General features: G+C 38.0%; 1 protein-coding gene across 1 annotated transcript in view; it reads right to left on the bottom strand.

Annotated features, from left to right (window-relative positions):
* Positions 1-9,159: 9,159 nt before the first annotated feature.
* The window catches only part of SLC30A4 (solute carrier family 30 (zinc transporter), member 4), a 16,397-nt gene continuing 2,523 nt past the window's right edge, over positions 9,160-23,033 (bottom strand). The window contains exons 4-10 of the mRNA XM_009886174.1: positions 22,973-23,030; positions 17,915-18,061; positions 12,463-12,616; positions 11,996-12,209; positions 11,609-11,714; positions 10,487-10,621; positions 9,160-9,790 (exon numbers count right to left, since the gene is read on the bottom strand). Of these exons, the coding sequence (XP_009884476.1) occupies positions 9,636-9,790; positions 10,487-10,621; positions 11,609-11,714; positions 11,996-12,209; positions 12,463-12,616; positions 17,915-18,061; positions 22,973-23,030 (969 nt within the window). The 3' untranslated portion in view covers positions 9,160-9,635. The remainder of the gene's footprint in view (positions 9,791-10,486; positions 10,622-11,608; positions 11,715-11,995; positions 12,210-12,462; positions 12,617-17,914; positions 18,062-22,972; positions 23,031-23,033) is intronic.

Below are 23,033 nucleotides of genomic sequence, written 5' to 3'. Positions count from 1 at the left end.
GAAACAGCTTTTTTCGTATTTTCCTTTTCTTTTTGAGTAAATTGGAAAACATAATTTCTTTAAGTTCAAACTCACTTAGCCCTCTCTCCGCCAGACTTGCTGACTTCACTGACCACGAAGGCTGCTGAAGCAGGGGCAGGAGATAATAGCTCTTAAACTTGGGACTTCATCACAGCAACTGTTTTTTAAAGCAGAATTCCCTGCTGAAGCTAGTGGGAATTCTGCACGGACACTGTTGCTACCAGATGGTGGCAAACTGAGGATCTACAGGCTCAGGAGGAAAATTCAGTAGCATACAGCACCAAAAATAGGCTGTGAGGATCGGTGCTCAGCATTGCCTAAAGGAACATACATTAAAAGATGCAGTCACAAGGCAGAGCTGCCTACCATCCCACTCTATGGTTACAGCAGTTCTCTAGAACTCTTTGGTTTTCAAGCCACTTTCTATTATTTTACTCTTTTGTATGGTATTTGGCATGAGACTAATCTCTTCTGGTAGACCAGTAGTGGACTGCTAGTGAATGTGGGCTTGAGTACTTCATTGACCTCTGGCAGAGAACTATATTTCATCTGCGGGAAGGACTGATGCACATTGTGAGGCGTATGCAAGGAGCCCACCTTATCACCCCACTAGATTGTTATGTGGATTGTTAACAGTACCATATTTGTGAAAAGCTGGAGTTCTTCATCTTTCTGTTTCAGTATTGTAGAATATGTGGATTTTTAGTTGCAAAATTTATGTAGGGTCAACATGATGCAGTTTATTTCAACACAGTGTTACATTATGTGTTGTATAGAGGGCAAACAGGGTAGCTGTGGATGCAAACAGATCAACAGTGAGGTCAGAAAGCCACGCAAGTTTGAAAAACTTCTTAAGTGTAAATAAATTTGTTTAAACTTTCAACTTTAGCAAAACCTTCTAAGTTTTGATGTCCTGTTTTATGTCATTTCTTTAATTGAAATAAATGTATTTGCAGTAGGTAGGTAACTAATAAACACCATCCTTTACCAGAGTTCCTGCTGCTGCTGCTGCACGAACAAGGAAGTAAATGCAGAAAATCCAGATTAGTTGTAATCCCTGATAGTAACAGGAAAATTTTACCAGTTTGCCAAAGAAAAGCAAAGTCATCTACTTGTAATAAATCACTGATTCACTACATCAAAACAAACGGAAAGCTGTTTTTCTATTAAAGCTGTTAAGAATATTTAATGATGCATCTCTCCCTCCTGCTGTATGACTTCTTTTATAATTCAGTAAAGCCTGAATATTTTTTAAATAACTATTAGCATTATGCTGCCAATGCTGTTAGCATGATTAAATGATATGTTAGTATTTTGCTGCCTTTACTGTGTTTATTTTTCCTGTTGTGAAGTGCTTTGAATGAGACATGCTATGGTCAGAAAACAGAATTTGGCTTAAAGACTGCAGTATCCACCTTACTCCCAAAAGGAGAAATACACAGCAAAATCCTAGTCATAATGACTTGCAGTTCTGTTCGTTGCCTCATTGCCAAACTCTTAGCCGTGATTTAATGTTACAATACCACGTCATACAAAGTAGATGTAAAAGAAAATCAGTTTGAAGTTATGGGAATGTTTTTATACTGATTTCAGGGAGGCATGGAATTGATACAACAAAACTTGTAGGGGTTGTGTATATGTACTAGGATGTGTTTTTTTAAAATTCTCTCTCTTCTTAAGAGAAATAAAAACATTTAAGAATTGGGCATGTCTTTTCTCAAGTTCCTGTATGTGTATTAGTTCAAAGAGGAAGCTTTTGTTGTGTGCAAAACAGGGTGACATGCGGAAGTTTCTGTTTAAGGTATGTGTTGAGTGTATCACTTCTTGCTCAGGTGTAAAGGTGTAGGTGTAAAGGACAAAGGTATACACCCTCTGTGGGCGAGTGCTTTAAATAAACAAAATTGCCACCAAAGTTATAGTTGGATTCGCGCAATAAAGAACCAAAATGTTTGACCTTCCTATCTGCTTTTAGAAAGCCTCACATTTGTCTGCTTGGCTGTACCACAGATGTAATGTACATTCCTCAGTAAGGAATGCTAAAGCACAAAGGTATTACTGCAGCAAGAGATGAGCATTTGTTGAAGCAATATGTAATCAGAGTTAAAAAATCAAAAGCTAAGATAACTTCTTTACCTATTGGACTTTTTTCTTCTTCACTAAACAGATAAAAGAAAATATGGCAACCCAACAAACAAGGGAGATGGGGGAAACTCTCCAATCTCTTTTTTTTTTTTCCTTAGCATCAGTAATGAATGTGTGTGGTGTGGGCTAGATGGGTAAAACATACAAACCAGTCATCAGACATCCTATTTGAACTGCACACCAGATCAGCTAATGCTGCAATCTATAAACAAAATTGGTACTGACTTCACTTATGACCGACCACCACGATTTGGTCCAAAAATAGTAGTATGCTCCATAGTTGGCTGCATGGTAATACAATGCTATCTGTAGTACCCACAGGATCTGGCTTTATCTGTTTTCTTCCTTCCTCCCTCTTTTGTACACAAACACACCTTGAATCATTAACAAAGTATGAACTCTTAAAAAAAAAACAACAAAAGAAACCACAACAGTATGAATACGCTTACGTAGACATAGCAGTTGGTGGGTCTATTGGTAGGATTTAATTTTGCTATTACTCCTGCTCTGTGTGCTGCTTCTTTCTAGCTCTGACAGCTAAAATGAGGCACTACCTCTTTGCTCAGTCCTTCCTCCAGAGAAACTTCAAATGTAGTAATTCTGAGGGTGAAAGAATAATATTCTGCTTTCATTGCTGCTTTACGAAAACAGTTAATAGATCTAATATAGTGTGATATCCTGCATAGCACTCCACAAGTGAGCGTATCTAAAATATCTCTTCAGTTACAGTTTACTGCACATGGCCCTTTAACTTCTGATATGCAAAGAGTTACTTTCTTTTAAATTTTCTATTATATGACTTGACCTTTGTTCCGTGACAAGTCCGAGCAGCTAGGTTGCCTGAAAACCATCATAATTTTTTCCATCTAGGTTACATTTAAAGCAAATATCTAAGCAGAAAGAAAGCACTATGTGTAACTGGTTGGGTAATTCCGTTTCCAGTTGAAGGTGTATGTCTTCTGCAGAAGCCTAGAAAATACAGAATTGCTTAATAACTTGAAGAAATGAAACAAGACTTTACTGGAAGGAAGTTGTGGTTCTGAGTTCTTCAGCCTCTGTTGTCTGTATTTTCTCTTTCTGTTCTGTTCAACAAGATGAAAAGACAACATTATACTAGCAATTGCAGCAGTGTAAACACAATTATATTCTACATTTATAATTGTATCTGCCTATTATGAAACAATGTTATTTCCCTCAGTGTATGTTTTTGATTGAAAGTGTCATCAGATACTTTACAAAAAAGCAGACAGTCAAGGATGTTTCAAATGGAAGTATATGTTGTCCTGGAAACATAAATTCAGCACCCCAAAGAAGCAATGCTTAATTTCATGGAAACAAAGGGCTTGCATGATAACTTAGATAGTTTACATTAATGAATATAATCTGTTCTGATTGCATTTCAGATACCCATAGCCACAACTAATTTCTGCTCATGTAATTTTTTATTACATACTTGGAACTGGAGGGAGACATTTGAGCGTTGTATTCCATGATATTTATCTTTATATGCCTTTAAGAAGTATATTAAACCCTTCCCAGTAATTGATTAGCAAAGCATGCTAGGTTTGTGTTTTTCCTTATTGCATCCATCATAAAATTAAATCCCCTGTGTTATCCTTAGGAAAAATTAAGAGGGATTTTTTTTTTCACTTACTAATAAGACATTTTTAAAATTTGTGATAAAATATATTCCTTTGCAATACAGAAGTCTCAATAGTTACATGCAGTACACAACTCTTTATATTGCAGCTGGGACTAGTGCACCACCTTCTGGTAAACTCGGGAAAGGCCTTGAAGGTTGACCGTTCGGAGCGGAGAGTATTTGTCCGTACAGTTTTGTATCAGACTTGTCCTTGCAGTGGGCTTGGGAAAAGGAACACATGAAATCTATAAAAAAATCAAGAGTAATCGTATGCTAGGTTCAAACATGTAGCATCATCTCAACTATGAAAATGTTTGTTTATGGTGTTTTTCTCAAAAGTTCTATTTGAATTTAAAAGGCCAGTTACTAGAATTGAATGGCTATTTTTATACGTTGACATCTCATAAATTTATTTAGGGATTTATTAGGTAATTTCTGTGTGCGTGTTTTGGGAAAAAGAATTTTTCGGAAGAGTGCAGGGACTTGGGTGCTCCTAATGCACCTGAGACAAAAGCAAGTTTTTTGTCTGCTTGCCGTCTGGCTGCTTTTATGTATTCATCAGCTGAATCAAAAATCCCTGGATATATCAGTACTGAGTTTAATGTAAACACACTCTGGACAGAGTGCATTAACTGCTTTCATGTACCCTCTTGTACTGGCTAGCCACGGTCCTGGAAAAACAGCTTATCTTTTTCACCAGGTATAGTAGTAAGGAAACTATAAAGCAGACATCATATGGATAAAACTATCCTTGTTTATGAAATGGCTTATTTTTTCTACAGAAATTGATGCCATAAAAGGTGTAAATGCTACATAACTGTAATAAAAGCAATTAAGTTATTTTGTCCCGTACATTTAGCACTGGCAGTTTTCAGAGTGTGTGATACTGAGAGAAAAAAGCAGAACACAACGGCAAAAGGAAAATAGAGATAAAAGAGCAAAAGTATTGATTTGGATACCATTATGTTACAGCTGTAAACTTAGAAGCCAGGTACACGTGCATTCTAAGAACAGGTTGCTGTGATAGCTGGATAGCAGTAAATGGAAAGGATTAGTATTTGTTCCAGCAGCTTCCAAAGTTGTGTCAGATATTTCACAGAACAAAAGAGCACGTATGGTCCTTCCCAGCACATTCAGCCATGGAAAATGGAATGAGAAGAGTTGAACAGAAGGGGATTTGCCAGCTCCAGAGCACAGAGAGTGTTGGTTAGTGCCCAGCATGATTTGTTACAAGGAGTGGGAGGATGGTGTGAGGCTGGAAAGGGGATTAAGGGTGGGAAAGGTGGAGGACATTTGTTTTATTTATTTTTAAGGTAGAGAATTCAGAGGCTTTCAGATTAGGGCTTCCTTATTAGTTAGCAACTTGGTGGCTAGAAGATTTTTTTAATCTAAACATCAAAGACGAAATGGACTTTGGGGAAGCATATATTTGAATAGAACAGGCCTTGCAAGTTGTTTGGGGGTGTTTCAGACCCAGTGCTGCATGAGAAGCTCCTAGGGACCATATAAGCAGCAGGTGTACAGGGTCCAAGCTGGACATTATTAGTGAAGATGTGGAGCGTGTAGAGTATTGCAAGAAAACAAAGTGAGAGAAGCAGAGAGCAGTGGCATAATGCAAAATGCTGATGAAACATGTCATTTGAACTAGGTGTGCTAACTCCTGGAACAACTGAATGGGCTTGGAGCAACCAGCAAGAAAACAAGATCTTGGCGATGTCATTTTGGATAAATAGAGGGAAATGAGCTGTGTATTTATAGTGGATTGTCCCCTCCCATTGAGATTTCAAGGGAACTTCTCTGACAATGGACTAGCTTATTGGAGTCTAGGAAGCTACTGCAGTACATACCATGTCTAATGACCCAACAGCCTATCTTAATTTATGATATTCTTTCAGTATCTGTAGAGAAGTAATACTTAACAGCCCTGCTCTATGCAGCATTGGTGCAGAATCCTCATGAGGTTCTGCCAAAATACCTGAACAAAAGACTTCCTGCTCATTAGTTGGTGGGTATCTTTTGGGTTTTGGGGTTTTGTCAGAAAGCTGCTTTTAAATGCCAGCCTGCTGCTTTTCTTAGTCATTCTGCCAACTGGGAGTGATTCCACAAGAAATAGCAGGTGTGTACAGTAGTAAAATAATTGAAGACCGGATTCAAGTGTGATATTTTAAATGGTAATTCTGCTGGTGTAGAAAGAAATGCTGCTGGAATTGAAAGGACTAAATGTCAACACAATTTAAAAAACAAACCAAACAAAAAACCTCACAAACTTAGGCAAGGAAAACATTCAGAAATAAAATAGGTTTCTGTTCATTTTCTTTGTAGGATAAGAACTTTTCAGAATATAAGAGTGGGATGTAAGGCTTTGCAGTCTGCTCGATATAAAAATGCGTTATTGACTCATATGAGTAGGTTATCAAAACTGTATCCATGCTTCAGAAAAGGACGGGTGACAATCACAGATTAAGAAAGGAAAAATCTCTTCCCAACATAGACTGTTAGAGGTGGCAGAATTTTCACAGGATTTTAGCTGTCCAGTCAGCAAGAGTATTGCAGCACAGGTCTGGAAAGCACGGACACTAGTTGTGGAAACTTGCTCGAATCTTATGAGTCTCTTGGTGAGAGAGAAATCCCACTAAGTAAATGCATTTTAATTTCAAGCAGAGGATTTTGTAGAAGGAAAAGAGTAGCATGTGTAAATGAAATAATCTGGATGTGCTGGAGAGCTGCTTGGAAAGACATTAGACCTGATTCTTATTTAAACTAAGGCCCCTTTCCTCTAAGCTAGTACTGAAAATGACCTTGCGATGTCTAGAAAAATAACTTGTCTTCTTTTATAGGTACTTGCGCTGCCTGAGTACTGTTACTGTGTATTAGGTAATAAACTCCCAGGAGTCTATTTGCAAATCAGTGTTATTTTCTGAATATTTCTCTATCCTTATAAGTAAGTGTACTAATTATTTATACCTGGTTATTTTTACAGTTCTGTTGTGTTCATTTATTCCATCTCTAGGAGTATTATAAGTGATAATATGTGTATTGCTTTTGATGTTAATAGGAGATTCATAAGAATACTGGATTCTTACATTATACATAGCCATACCAGACAACCTGTGCCCAGAATAATTTATAAAGAAAAGGATTAGAGGTAGGTCACACAGGTATAAACTTCCAAGTGAATTTAGTTAGACCTTAAAACGGCATGTACACTTCAGAGTCTCCCTGAGACAGATGCATTGATTCTTTTATTCTTGATTCTCATTTCATCTTCTGTTGCTTTTTCTTTGAACTCCTTCCAGTCTATAGCCCTTGATAACAAGGGCCCCTCAAGGTGAATGTACAGTTTCAAAAATGTTTTGCCAGTTATTTTATAGCTGCCCGTTCACCATACTTTGTCAGCTTATATTTTCTGAAGTGCAATTATTGCATGGCAAATAACAAGACTTAGATTGTTCTGACTAAAGAGGGAGACATAATTCATTCTTTATATAGCATCTCCAAACTGAGTTAAGCTTGAGTGTTCAGACACTTCAAAAAACAGCTGCTGTAAGAATCAAAGATGATGACAAGAGACAGCAATACAAATAAATATTTTATAAGACAACAATGTGAAGTTTAATAATTGATTTAATAAAACCCACAATAAAGCAACACATTTCTGCTTTTTTCTTCAATTAAACAAATGTGTAGTAAATTATTACAATAAAAAACTCCAAATACAATACATGTCTACTGTACTTCAACTTCTAATTACAGCAACTGTAAACCCCAATTTAATTAAAACCTATTTGAGTATTACTATGTGCAAAATACCTATTTGCTTGTGGTATTTTTTTTCCAGTAAGCTTGTAAGGATGGGATGCACATTTTTCATGAACTGTGATATGGCTTAATTAATGATAGTTTGTATTGAGGCATTAACTTCCCAAGTACAGTGCTACTTTGCCTCTGAGCTGTATGTGCTCCCATGCTGTACTCAAGTGTTCCCATTTCTTGCCAGAGCAGATACAAACATAATCCAGTGTTATGTGCACTTCCTCCAAATTAATACTGTGCTGTCAGTGTTCACCTCTAAAAATTCATCATGAGAACCCCTACCGCAAAAAAACGGGAGAAAAGGAGCCAAGATTGTTACCACCAATTGCAGGTATAAATCAGCCTGATGAGTATGTGAAACCCTAGCAAGTTTCAAAACAGACAATAGCTTAAGTATTCACAGCTGAGTATCACAATATCCATTACTGGGCAAAAATTTTCCTTTCTCATCCACACACCGAACTACTTTTGATGTCAGTGGAAGTTCTGCATAAAGACCAAAGTACAGAATAAGAAAATATATTTGAAGCCAAGTTCTTGCTGTCTTCTGAACTTTCCAGGTCGTATTCTTGTTGCCCTTAGCTTCTTCAATGCAAGTGGCTTCGGAAGCAGGTGTAACTGAGCTTGGAGGTGTATGATACCTTCGTGTCAGGTTTTATTATCTTGTGTACATTTCAAAGTACAGTGATTCCACCATGAGGCTAAGCAATTCAGTTTTGTGGACTTTGAGGTTGAATAAATAGTCTTTTCAAATTGCCTGATCCCTCTACAAATAATAAAAGGGCTTTCTACCTCTGTAGGTTGTTATGATATTGTTCTCCAACACAATATTATGATATTGTTGTCCAACACCATTAGGTTACTGAGCTTGTGGGGATTTTGCTTTATTCATAAAGCTAAGTAGTGAGGGACTGCTATCGCAGTGGCATTCCTGTCAAGACACTGCCATACTGCGCTCAAAGCAAAGATGAAAAAGTCAGAGGTCTGTGACTGAGGGAACAGTACATATCTAAAACTTCTGCTTCCCACTTTCCTGTTAGAAGACACATGTATTTTGCATGACTGTAGATAGTGTTTGAGAGTATCTATGTATCAAGCATAGTTTCTATGATTTGATTTTCCTTTTAAAACAAAACAATCATGGAAAAAAGATCAATTACAGGACATTTATTAATCATAATTAGAATGCATGCTAGTCAACTGGCCTTTTAATATGAATCAAATGTTGGTTTAGACATTCAAGATTATTAATAATAAATTCATCTTACAAGTCAAAACTTTGTAAAATAAATAACCTGTTTCTAATGTATAAACCCTATTCTAAAATACATTAAAGATAACTCACTTAAAACACTTTGGGTCCAGTGTCGGGTCTCTAGTTAAATACCAGAAGTCTGGGCAAGGATCTTCCTGTCTGGATCGCTGAATGCCCAGATTAAAGCTAACTTTCTGGACTGGGTACAGTAAATTCTGTATTTTGCAGTGTCTCCAAAGAGACAGTTTCCAAAAAAATTCAACTAGCACTGTATGCATTATAGTTTAAGATACTGTATGAAAATTACTATTGCAAAAATACTGTATAGTGAATTCAGGGATCATGACACATTACGGAACCCTGGCATGATCAGCATTAGAGACTTTAATTGAAATACTGAATACTTGATGCTCCATTTGGAGTGCAGGTACTTTGTGGTACATAGTTATTAAAGGACAATATTGGACTGTAATTTGTGAGGTATCTGCAGAGTCACATTGCAGTTTGTAAACAATAATCTGAAAACAGCTTTGTCTCAAAATCATAATAAATTGAATAAACCAGTTCAAGGGAGAGAGTGAAATACATGTTCTGTAGGGCAACCACTGCACTTTTGCAGCACCAGTTCTCCCTGCTGCATGTTACATGGTACAAAGCCACATATTAATGGTTTCTGTTTGATCATTTTCATTTTGCATTTATTGCTCTCAGTCTTTGACTACAAGATAAAGAATAAGGCAGCAGTTCCCAAAACATACGAAATTAGGCACTGGAACTCTGACAACTTGTGCAGGTTTTGCTGATTTCCTGCCTGTAACTCTGAAGCTGGACAGAGCACTTGTACATTCCAAATGTGTTCAGCAGTAGGTGTCGGGCCTTGGACTGAACTTCCTCCCATTTAGATGAACTACCAGGAACTGGGAAAATCAAGAAAATAATTAATAGAATTCACTGAATTTAATAAGAAACCTGGACAACCCAGCTGTCCTAAAATTTATCACACAGTGTCACCAACAAGAATAATCTTTGTTCACGCTCATTCATTTATTAATTTAGTATTGTTCTGTGGTCACTATGTACTCTCTAAATGTTATTTTATGCTTTTAGGGCTATATCCTTTAACTAGAATCACATCTTGATAAAATTTTGTGTGTTAGACATCACCCTCCACCACCACCCCAAAACTGAGCTTTCTTACTAAAAATTAATATTCATAGTACTGTTAGATGTCTAAATCAGCACATGTTTTGGCAAAACATACTTATTTTTCATATGTCAGAATGTTCCACAGTAGAACTTCCCCCTATCTTTCCCTGGACAAAATAAGGGAATTTCTGAGGAGAAATTCTTTCTTTTTCCTACCCAAAGAATTGGTACTGGATGTTTCAGTATGAAAATATTTTCTTTGCACAATTTTCACTTACACAGTGTCCTTCTGGGCTAATGTGTTCTATATTTCCCTGTGCAAAATCATAGTTAATAGATTTTGGTTTGTTTTTTTTTTTTTCCCCGAGAATGCTTTTTCCTGGTTCAACTTAAGTAACAAAGAAGAGAAATTGGCACTTTTTTCTACAGTTAGACTTAATCTAGAATTATGCTATACAGCAGCTTACCTAGTTGCAAGTGGACTATGGCAGTTGTTTTTCCTGCAGTGAGAGACCAAACATTTAAATCTTCTATAGAATAAACATCTTCAATTTTCATCAAGTCTTCCTTAATGCGATCCACATTTAAATGCCTTGGAACTCCTGTGTGATACCAAACGAGATAAAATTAATTCTGCCTTCTGCAAATTCTGTGGCCTTTAAAATGTCATGGCAGATCTCAATGTCAAGAGAATTTATAATTTGTGCTGTTTGTCTTAAGGCTAATTGAGGTTTCTTAAGCAAATTTCACCATTTTTTTCTTCACGGTGAACTTCCATTTTTTTGGATTTTTTTTTTTTCCTCCTTAACAACAGCAAAAGCACTTGACAGTGAAGATTTTGAGGTCCCTGATTCAACCTCATAACATAATAAAAGTCAAGTCAATAATAGCTCACATGAGACAGATGGGAAGGTGCAGCTAGAACCTCGAATTTTTCTCCCATCCCTAACATTTTCACTCTGATGAGGTAAAAGTACTAGATCAAGCATTAACAGTTGGTATGTTAGTTATAATAAGGCAAAGAATGTTGCTGGCATCTTTCCCTCTAAGTCACTATATGAGCTAATATTTTTCAGCTTATGATCAACTTTTTCTTTCCTTTTCTTTTTCTTCTTCCTTTTTATACCATGCTTTACTTGTAGCTTCCCCTATGCTAACAGTAGAAGCACGCAAGTAATACAACAGCACTTGTGGAAAAGGGGAAGACAGGAGAGGCGTGACCCATCTGTCCAGCGATTTGGCCTAAGCTTGCTTCCTCCTTTTACATGCATTCACATTCACTTTAACTTTAGAAGTAATTGAAACGAGAGTGTAGAACTGAGTCTGGGCAAGTGTTCACTTAGTTTAGCTGACAGCCACTGCAGACACACAAGAAAGTTCTGTACATTTCACTGTAGAGGTCAAAGACACCTAAAGACTGCTGCAACTTAGATAAGCCATCAAGAACAAACAGACTAAAGCAGCAGCAGGATAAACAGGTCTCCAGACACAATCCACTTTGTTAGAGATGGTGATCGTGATGTCAAACAAGTGCCAAAACTCACTGGTATTTAACATGTAAAACACTGCAGACTGTGCACAGATCTTACCTTCCAGAATAATAACTCCTGTGTCACACAGAATTCGAACTGTTGTCAAAACCACCAGTATGGAGAATACATATGTACATATAGGATCGGCAATCTTGTATTCTGGCTGCAAGGGAAGTTCCAAGGTGTTAAAGAATATATGAAAATAAGCTCACTTACAAAAATGTGACTCAGAAAATGCAGTTACTTCTAGCTCCAGCTTTCATGAATCTTTCTTTTTGTTTGAATAGTAACAAAATACATAATAGGGTTAATCTTTGCTTATTTTGCGTGAATGTATGAAGCTTGTAATAGAATATCACAAAGTGTTTTTTTTTAATTTAACCACCAGAGTTGAGTTAAAATTAAAAAAATTCCACCCTGCCTCGAAGACTAGCCATTGCTTACCTTAAAGCGTATGATGTATGCAGCTACGAGCACACCGATACTTTGTACCAGGTCCCCAAGGGCATGTACAAATGCTGCTCTCACGGCAAGGCTGCTGTGACCATGGCTACTGCTGTGGGCTGCGTTAGGAGAGTTCGACTGAGGTACGTGAGAGTGAGGGTGGGAATGGGAGTGGGAGTGAAGGTGGCCAGATTGATTCAGCAAAAAACCCATTCTGAAAGTGAAAGAAGAAAAACACTCCAAGAAACAGCCTTTAGGGTTTGGTGGGTGGGGTTTTTTGTTGCTTTTTTTCCTTTTAAACCAAAGAATTGAAAAAGAAATGCTCAGTACCATTTCTTGACCTATTTATGAAAATCAAGAGGTCCAGCAAAATTACATCCCATGAGAAAGTTACAGGCCATGAATGAATTAGCAGCTTATTCAGAAATACATTTATGAGTGGTAACAGAGAGAAAGGCAGATCTTACATTAAGTTAACTGCAACACCAACGGCTGCTGTAATCAGCATGATATCGCCATTTATTTCATAGTCCATATGGATAGTTCTTTGAACAGCTTCATACAAGAGGAATGCCATAAGGATATAGACCAGCAATACACTAATGATGGCTGACAATACTTCTGCAAACAGAAAGGAAACAACATTACAAAAGTGAGTCTCAGATCTAACTGTATTTCCAAATTAGAATGTAGACATAACCTTATTATTTTAATTCTTTATTGTGTATTGTAACCCTAATGCACAACTAACAATTTGTCCGGTAAATAACACTCATAAAATAGGATTAACAAATGGAGTTTGTTCTAATCTACTCCTTCACACCTCCCTATCAGTACGTCCCTCAAATTATGTTTTCTCTGAAAACTTCTGCACGAGCAATGACTGTGACTTCTTCAGACAACCCAGAACTTTTGCCTGAGAAGTCACAGACAAAGGCTGTCTGTCCAGGGGAGAGGAAGATAGGTAATCTCAAACATCACCAGCCCACCTACAAATAAGAGAAAACTTGATTTCAAGTGTCCACAGTATTAAGCTGTATTTAGAAATTACTTTTATATATCTTTTTGTATTTAGGATGAAGAAAAAATTATAAAAAGATTAAGGAACTGAATAGTACAAACTTGTCAGACATATTACTCCTAAGCTTCTTCACATATATGTACATACATGCTATTTATTGCAGATTTCAGCTATGAAGGATTGCTTTATGTAAATTTCTGTATTGCTGTAATATGATGTTTTAACATTATCTAATGTTTACCAAATACTCATATTTCACAAAAGTAAGAGTGTTATGACCAACATTTTAGTGTAGGAATCGTATTTGATCAGCAGGGACTTTCAAAAGGGTACATACATCTAAATAATGAGAAAATTAGAAAGTTAATAAAAAATCCTAGTATTTCATTGTCCTGCACTTTCTGCTGCCATTTACATCTGTGGACAGGGCTTATGGGTCTCTACAAGGTTCCTGCTGTTCTGATGTGAGGTAAATAGGCCTGAATATTTTATGGGTCTGGGCCTTAGTGCTGTCTGCCTCAGTACCCAAGTCATGAAATTGGGCTGGTAATAGCATACATAAACCTGAGGAGGATGAGTCCAGCTACAGGTCACTAGATTCCTTTTAACATAAACATACTTTCACCCTCTAGCTTCATATTTTGAAAATGATTGCCCTGTTGCAGCTGAAATTTAAAAAAAAAGGCAAGATACCTGACAGAGAAAACCCCAGCCCAGTTAAAAGACATTCTCAGTTATAAGCAAGTTAATACAGGGCTTTACAAAAAGCACTGGGAAAACCTTAATGTTAGCTCCATTGTATTGCATGTAAATCCGCAGCCATGCCTGAATAATCTGTAATCATTATGCATAATGCTCATTACTGTCACTTGCCAGATGGATCACCAGGTTCTTAGGCTTCCTGAGTGAATTCAAAGATCAGAGTTGGAATTAATTTAATGGTTGCTCTTCCTGCTTGTTCCACACGTTGGCTTGATTTATTCCCTGGTAAGGGCAAAATTCTGCTCTTTGCTGTACCATAGCTCTAAGAATACTCATCAGAGAATTGCCTCACTTCTCCCTCTGCTTTGAATCTTTCAATGTGTAGTACAACTTCGGTTACTGCAGAAGGTGTCATTTCTAAGACAGAACTGCCTTAATTTCATTTATTGAATACTACAGTAAAAAACATGCAGCTATATAAGCATTTTAATATCGCAAAAATCACTTGATCCATACACTGAGTTTTAACATCATGGGAGAAAAAACTCACACCAACGCATTCAGCTGTTCGGTAGTGTGTCAATGCCTGGAGGAGCACCAGCATTACCAGGCAGTAACAAGGCTCTGAAAAGCAACTGTCACAATCTCAGCTGATTTCAGAGCAACATGAAAATCCTGGAAATATCCATGCAAGGGGTAGTGTTCTTTACAAAGCAGGCAGATTATTCAGGGCAACAGCCTTTAAAAAAAATAATACATTGCTTAGAAGGTTTTCCAGAATGCTTTTTAAAAAATTTGTGAAGCCACAGCACATCAGCATTTACCAGAGAAATGACATATTATGGTTTTACAATCTAAACCCATGTTTTCTGCAACAAAAACCAGCGTTTTCCTTGTAGTTTCTTTCACAGTCATTGTCATGTCAGCATTGTAGATTTGTGCTGAGATCTTTCATTTCTTGTGAAATGAACTATGCGCTATCTCAGTGGACTGACTGATTCTGTCATTACTAACATTGTCTCTGCAGCAATGGAAAAATGCCAGGTTCCATATCGATGTTTAAATATCTGCTCAGTGCCTTGCTGAGAAGGAGGTATCTCCACTTGGTGGTGAAACAGAAGTATTATTGGCTTCAAGAATATAATCCTTTTTAGACATGACTGTAATTTCCATTATTTTGTCTTCACTTTTCTAACCCATTCCTGAATCTGTCAGCTTCCTTTTCACCACTGAAAATGGAATAAAACTGAGGATGGAGCGTACATATTATATATTCAAAAAGAATTCAAATAAACGAAAACTAGTGCTAATTTCCTGGAATTTGACTAGACAACTAATAGGTCTGTTGTCTTTACAATGCAATGTTTATGGGAACGAGTTTGAAAATTCATCATACCACAAACAAAAGTGATAATGAGCACCAGAAACACTGTTCATTAGAATGTTTTCATGCTTACTGTATGTACCAGTTATCTTAAAACTTAATGCAAAGCAGGTCAGCAATGAGATCGTTCTTACACATTTCCAACTTTAAACAAATGCTCCACATTTTTCCTGTGACAGATGCTCAATCTGTACCCTATTTTTAACATTCTGTCGTGTTTTAACATCTCTCTCATGAAATTCAAGCTATTGTTGAGCTCACATTATTTGCTGACAAGCTTCTTACATATAGGTTATTTGGAAAAATGTGTTACAGCAAGGATATACCCTAGAAGCAGCTTTGTTCCATTGCCAGCATTCACTGATGTGTGAAACCGTGCCCTCAGGCAATGGCGTTCAGACTGGGTGCCTAAAATCAGGCAAATAAATTTCAAAAATGTGACTTTAAAAAACTGTGCAGAGTAACTTTGAACCATCCCATCTTCTGTACTTGCAGAGCCTAGATCGAGGTTTGGGGCTTTCTTGCAGGGTCTTTACCGGCTTCCCCTTCCTCACTGCAGCTACAGAAACTCTTCCCCCTGCCCTCAGGCTCTAGTCCTCCTCCTCCTATTGCATCTACTGACACAGAATGGTTGAGGTAGAAAGGAACCCTTGGAGACTGCGTAGTCCTGCTCGAAGCAGGGTCAACTATAGCAGGTTGCTCAGGGCTGAGTCAAGTTGGGTTTTGAGTATTTCCAACTGCGGAGACTCCGCAACCTGTTCTAGTGTTTGACCACCTACTGGCACTGGGCAGCAGAAAAGGAGGAGTAATTGTTGTAGAACTGAGAAGCTGCTCCCTGTAGCTTCTCCCAGGGAGAAGATGGTCCCCAGGGAGAAGATGGTGGGCAATATGGACTAATTATATGGGCTAGATCCGGTCCATGGGCCATCATTGGATCAGTCTGGCCAGTATTTTTCTTGGCAGTATAATGGGGAAAAAAAAGATACAGAAAGTGAAGTGGCAGGCATCCCCAGGGATTTGTGTTTACAAAGTGCTATGGAGACCTCAATTTAATTAATTGAAGAGTCAGTGAAAATTTACAGAACTGAGTAAGATTTTAATGGTTAAATAAGTTTCTTTTCATCTGCTTAGGAGTAACTCCTGTTTTAAGCTAGGCCATGGCATGTTCCATGTATGTACTATCTGATTTTAGGAAAGTTACAAAGACATATAAACTACTCAAATTATTTTTAAATAGGGTTAAAGTTTGTATAAATGCTAGCAAAATTCCTTCTGGAGAGTACGAGCGAATGCCAGGGGCATACCTGCAAGGTCAGGTTTCAGTATCAGGGGAGCTCCTATCGTAAAATTAAAACTTCTTGAAAGAAAAGTTTGTAATGGGAAATGCTGGCATTGTTAATGCTTCCTTGCTAAAGCCGCAAAGATCTTTGCTAGTGTACAGAGTTATGCATTCATGCATTAGTGACTAACTGATGACAAATGACTAGGACTGATGGAGTTGTTGAATTCTACTGCTGTTCTAGCAGCCAAAATAAGAACTGCAAATAAATGACTACACAAGACCTTGAAATTCCTTGAAAAATATATGCTGTAGAATGTATAGAGCAGAGGTAGCAAACTGTGACACTAGAAATTATCTATTTCATGAAAAATAAAGGTTGAAGCTTTTGGTAAAATGTCTACTGGATATGCAGCTGTGTATTATGAATTATTATATCCAGTTAGCAACCACATGAAAACACCGTTTATCATCCTTATGTTTCCAAACATGAAGTAATGAACCCTGAAAACACGCTTACAAAGTTTAGTACATAATTCTGTTTATACTTCTTTTTACAGATGCCCAAAACGGGCAGAGGTTAAGTAACTTACTGTATTGCAAACCATGGGACATTTTGACCTCTGCTTTGTGTGGTTTGGGGAGTACAAGAGGAATACTGATTTAAGTGGCTTCTGGCAGGGCAGAGCTCTCTGATAATGTGCACTACAGAACTTTTTAGTTCTGGATTAAGATGTCATTTTTCACATTGAATAGGACTTTTCCAGTGTCGTAATTCTACTGAAGTCAATGGGACTTCATAAATCCTGGGCACTGGCATTAATCTGTTGTGAACAACAACTGACTGACACGTACAGCTCCTGCACTAACAAGCTCCTCAGTGTGTCATACAAGCAGTAACAGTGGTACAGCGGTGAGTGACCAAAGAATGTGTCCCTCTTTTGCTCAACAGCCTCAATTCCAAAGCACAAAGGTGCACAGGGGCCTGACGTAATGCAACAGCCCAGCAACTCTGGATGGGCTGTGAAACACAGATGCATATCCACCCTTGCTCTTGCTGAGGACAGCTTCCCTCCTCTGAACCCTTCTTAAACTTTTCAGGCCATGGTTCATTTGTAGGAAGTCGTATTCACAGTGTTATCATGTACTGAATTCCCCAACCTTCCTCTTTAAGATGGAAGATGAATCAAGCATTCAGAATTTAACTCTGAATCTGCTAAGTCGTAGTTCCACAGAGATGGAGAGACTTACCCTGCTCCCAGTAAGTGAAACTCTGTCATCAAACTTCATTTTTTGGCTGAGGTTTAAAATTTAAAAACTTTTTTTTATTTTCTATTCCCTTGTGGCAATACAAGCTATGTAGTAGATCCACAATGGCCAGTAAAAGGACATTAGGGTCAGGCTATTAAGCATAAAGCAACTTTTAGGTTTGCTGCTACTCTCTTTCTAGTTACCTATTGTTATAGAATTACGTGATCTTTATAGTTGTTGCTTAAAATACTCTGTTGATAGGAAAAGCTGGTATCTACATACCTAAGCGATGAAATCCAAAAGTGAACCTCTTTGTGGGAGATTTTGCAGACAGCCAGAGAGCAAGCAGGGTCAAAATAATACCGCTAAGATCAGTTAACATATGAAGTGCATCTGTCATAATTGCTAGACTGTTAGCAACATAGCCACCTGAAAACAAAGTTGAAAAAGTCAGGACGTATGACATTAATGATTCTAGATAATATCTTCTTGGCACAGCTTACAGTTATTTATTTTCAGAACAGTGCATAAAGTATACGAGAGCCCTTCTTATAATGACTAAACAGGGGGTTTTGCCGTTACAATCAAAATGCCATGCTATAATTTAAAGCTACGATAGTTACAAGTGCAGTGAAGCGTGCTTTCTGTTAAGAGTAACAAGAAAGGATTCACCCCTGTTATTCTCACAGAGACTAACTGCATCATAACATTTGCAGGATCAGGCCCAAAAGACTTTTGTATCTTTTCTATATATATTATTGCCTATGTGTTTAATCAGCTGATCCTTTTATTAAACTACATCTGTTAAATATTTTGACATTATGGAACAGGGACAGAAATCCAATGACTGAACAGCAAGGAAATTTACCCTGCTCCTTTTTTATTTTTATTACATTATCTTTTAACCTTCATTATTCTCTGTCCTGGCAGGGGTGTTTAAGTTCTGCCGATATATATTGCGGACAATGACTTTCACTTGCACAGCGTTTTTCTTTGTTATTTATTACCATAATTTTTTCTCGTAATTATGAGCTGCATTGAGACAAATAACCTCAGAGCAAAGGTTAATATCTTTGTTCCAACTCAATTGCTAATGCTACTATTGGATGGGTGAGAGATTTAAACAATGTGCCTCTCTTTTAAGCATCCCTTATCCAAAAGGGAATCAAGGACAGGCTACGTTGTCTTCCATATACATGAAGGTAAGTCCATTTTCTCAGAAAAGATTACATCTTTAGTGTCAGCTCAGGTATGATTTAGTTTTTACCTTGAGATTGTCATTCAGCCTGTAAATTGTACTGAGCAAAGCATGCAGCTGGCGTGCAATTTGGCAGGCTTGAGGCTCCAACTAACATTTCAAGTAAAGGTCTCTTCATATTCAATTAAAACTGTCTTAGTGAAGGGGCTGACCATGAGGAAACAGCAAAGGGATATTCACAACCCTAGTAATGAAATGTGTGCGTGTGTATGGCTGTGGGCATTTGTATGTACACACCTGCAGACAGGGCTACACTCTGCTCCCCAGCCAAACACAAGCAGCATGGCTGATACTGTAGTTATTGCTTGTGCTGTGGGTAACTACCAAACACACCACATTTCAACCAGTTCCTTTCCTCCATCCCCCTTCTTCAGTTGTTCATAAGTTTCTAAGTCAAATTCTTCTGAGGCTGAAATTTTCCAAAGGCCATCACAGCTCAAAAATAAGGAGTTTTTAAGATTCAGCAATTCAGCAGCTTTTTGAGTAAAATGAGTTATGCCTTTCCTTTCTGAATTAATTTGTGTTCTCACATAATTCAAGCAAATATGACTTAGAAATGTGCAACTCAGCCTCTTTTACAGTCAATACAGAAGAAACAAAAATTTCTAAGGACATTCAATTCAGTAGTTTACATGTACAATCATGTAAAGTACATATGTTAATTCATATATATTAATTTTGAGAATCACTTCAGTCCAAGATGAGTCAATTTTATTTCAGCTAGTCTCTCACTTTTAAAGACTTTAAAAATAACATGATAAAGAAGGAATTCAGGTACTCAAGCTAATCATAATGCAGCATGTGGATTAAAAAAACATAATTGAGATTTATTAAATTCTGAAATCAAAGGTTCTCTGTTTCCAAATGTATCGTTTCATTGCTTGGTTAAAGGTACTGCCTAAGGGCTGTTTAAACATGATTGGCAACTTGGAAAAAAAAGACATCTATAACCTTTACAAATAGACAGCTTGATGGCTCACGACTATTTTCAGTCACCCATGAAGGACAGCAATCCTGCTCATGGACGATCAATTAGAAATCTCTAAACATAGCTGAAAACATCCAAACCCTGTCAGAAAAGCTAACTAGGACTTGCAATACGTTTTTCATTTCTTGATGCAAAGTGGTTCCCACAGTGTAAGTTGTTATCTGACTTTTACAAGGACTGTTCATCAAATTAAACAACAAACACTGAGGTGGGCTGGGGTAATGAGCTTGGTCATACTTTGGGAAAAATATGCCAATCAAGATTTCACAAAAAAAGCTGCTGAAACAAGATTTCCTTCATCTTGACATGGGTAACAGACAGCAGAAAGATTTTTACTGAACAAATTAATTGTCTGATGGGGTCTCCTGCCTTTTTCTCGGAAACTCTCATCTGTCAAAGATCATAGAAAGACGTCAGTTAAAATGTCCTGTGTGATCAAACAAAGTTTTCCAAATACCTGAGCTACAGATCAATTCAAAAAGTTCCAAAATTTGAAACCAACCAGATGGAACACAATACAATGCTGGAGTGAAATAAATTAAACAGGTAGAGCACTAACCCAGGACTTGAGGGCTCCATCTTTAATTACTCATTCTTCTGCTGATTACTTGCCCTACGACAAGTCATTCAGGTCAAGATCCACAGAACTAGAGAGATACACAAGTCCTCTATTTGTTCTCTGTGGAAGCTGGATGCCGCAATATTGTATGGGTCTGGCCCTTAGTGCTGCCCGCCTCAGTGCCCAGATAACGACATGGGGCTGGTAACAGCATACATAAACCCGAGCAGGACGAGCCCACACTACAGTACTAACTCTTGGTACAGACAAATCCACCACCCAGAGCTGAGCTTGCAGAAGTCCTGGCTGTAAGGGAGAAACAACAGATGATGTGACAGTGATGACAGAGTATTTTTACTTTCCACCCTTTTCTGTCTAGAGATCTCCCCGCACTAGCTATGGAGAGGTCTACAACAGTGTGAATCAGATCTGGAGCCCCCAGCAGATATGCTCCTATTGAATTCAGCATCACGCTGCCAACAGCTCAGAAATGATTCAGTAAGGGGCCCTTCAGATGAACTAGTAACACATAACAGAATTCTGATATGAATACAATCACTCTCATGTTAAAGGATGTCTGAGATACAATACTATGTCGCTTATCAAATGTACCCAAGTTCATGCCGAACCAAAATCTCAACCAGAGAAAAAACAGAGCCAGGAGGCAAATTCAACCAGATCCCTGCAACAGGTTTGATGCAAAGTGCCTTCTCCGTGATGAGCGGATGTGTTGTGGCAGTGCTGTTAATGACTAACCACACACTGAGAGATGGTGAAGGACAAACCCACTTTTTTCCACTAACCCATGTTGCTGAAATAAGGCCCAAGATAAAGACGGGACAGATATAGTTATCGTTACGGTCTCTGAGAAATGGACTGTTGCGCCTAGGGATTTTTTTGTGTGTATGTGGGACAAACTATTATTTATACTCAAGCAATGATTTGGCTCCCTATCCATGTTGTGGAAGTTTGTGTCTGAAAGATACAATTCACTACTGTCCTATGACAAGTGATGCAAGAGCACAAGCTCACTTCACACGAGCGAATGTCAGATCTGCAGTCATTACTGACCAAATCTGTATAGCTGAGGAGGAGGATGTAGGTCCCATGTTACCATACTTAAGGCACCTCTGTTCTTTACTTCCAGAAAGTTTTTGTGAGGACTTGTTTGTTGGTTTTTTTTATTCTGGTGAATCATGGCAAATAATTCATCTGATTAGCTCTGATTTAGACTTGTATATTAAAATGAAAGCAATTTAAAAGGAATTAATTGTTATAGTTACTAGAGAGACCTGGCTCAACGTACACATCAATGTACTGGCACTGTGTAACGGTCCTTGCTACTTCAAATCAAGGGAAAGTGGATGAGAGGGTTTAAGCATCCTTCAGGAGGCTGAGTGGCACCAAGCAGACACTTGTGCTGAATGGCGTGGACGTAGCCAAAAGACAGACGGTGATGGGACACTGATATTGATAAATGAACAGCGATTAAAAGATAAATACTATCCTTTGCAAATATTATTAGATAATGGATTAGGTATAACATTTCATAGCTCATCTATGCATCCAAGGGACATTCACATTTTATTTTATTTCAGGCTTATGCTGCTATAGCCTATTAAACACAGCACAGTGATTTTGTACAGACTGCTGTCTAACACACAGGTGCTCTTCAACCTGAACAGCACGTGACAGCAGGTCTTTATGAGCAAGCAACAAAAGCTGAACTTGAGCACCTGATTCACTCTTCTGACAACAACGATCAGATGCGTACATAGAAAAAATCTCCAGGTGAAAATCCACCATACTTCTACCGAGTACAAAGAAAAAACACGAAGGATTTAAGCAAGCTACTTGGTATTGTTATGTGTTGTAACGGGAAGTGTTAAAATACTTATTTTAATTGACTTTGATCATAAGATTTATGTCTGGATGGAGCACATGCTAGTCCAGAGCACAGCAGGACATCAGGAAGTTGAGAAGAGAGTGACTTCTTCACTGGGTTGTTACTGATAGCTCAGGATTTGTCTTTTCAGTCCTGAATAAGGACAAATACCCCCTAACACTGGAGCTTTGTTATCATGGTATATGTCACCCTTCGAAACTGTATTTCCCTCTTCTTCTCTCATTGCAAACACAGCAAGATTTTACGGCAGTAATTGAAAAATACTGAGGATTAAATTGTTCATCTTCTTTTATTTATGTCTGTAATACAATGCTGCTTCTCCCTTGCTAAAACCACCTTACAAACTTGTAAGAGGAACTTACAAGGAGAAATAAAATGCCACTAGATGCACAAAAATGTGCATTTTATGCCATTCGGGGGGATTGGTGAGATTCAGCTAATGGAAATTGCAAATTCCTGTTTATTTTCGTGCACGGAAAATACCGGTGGACTTTGCTGCTTCTCACTCTCCGAGCTGGCGGCCGATCTCTCGAAATGACAGACGGTTTCTCTGAGCAAACATGTAAAACCCAGGCCGGGGCAGCGTCGCTGGCTGCCAGGCCGGCATCAACCCAAAGCCCCGGACTCACCTATGAGCTCCCCGGTCATGAAGAGCAGGTAGAGGAGCGCGGCCAGCGTCAGCCGCTTCTT

Source organism: Charadrius vociferus, unplaced genomic scaffold (genome assembly GCF_000708025.1).
Source record: "Charadrius vociferus isolate BGI_N301 unplaced genomic scaffold, ASM70802v2 scaffold365, whole genome shotgun sequence".
Classification (NCBI taxonomy): Eukaryota; Metazoa; Chordata; class Aves; order Charadriiformes; family Charadriidae; genus Charadrius; species Charadrius vociferus.
The sequence above is the reverse complement of the archived record's forward strand: the minus strand, read 5'-3'. Positions and strand labels throughout refer to the sequence as shown.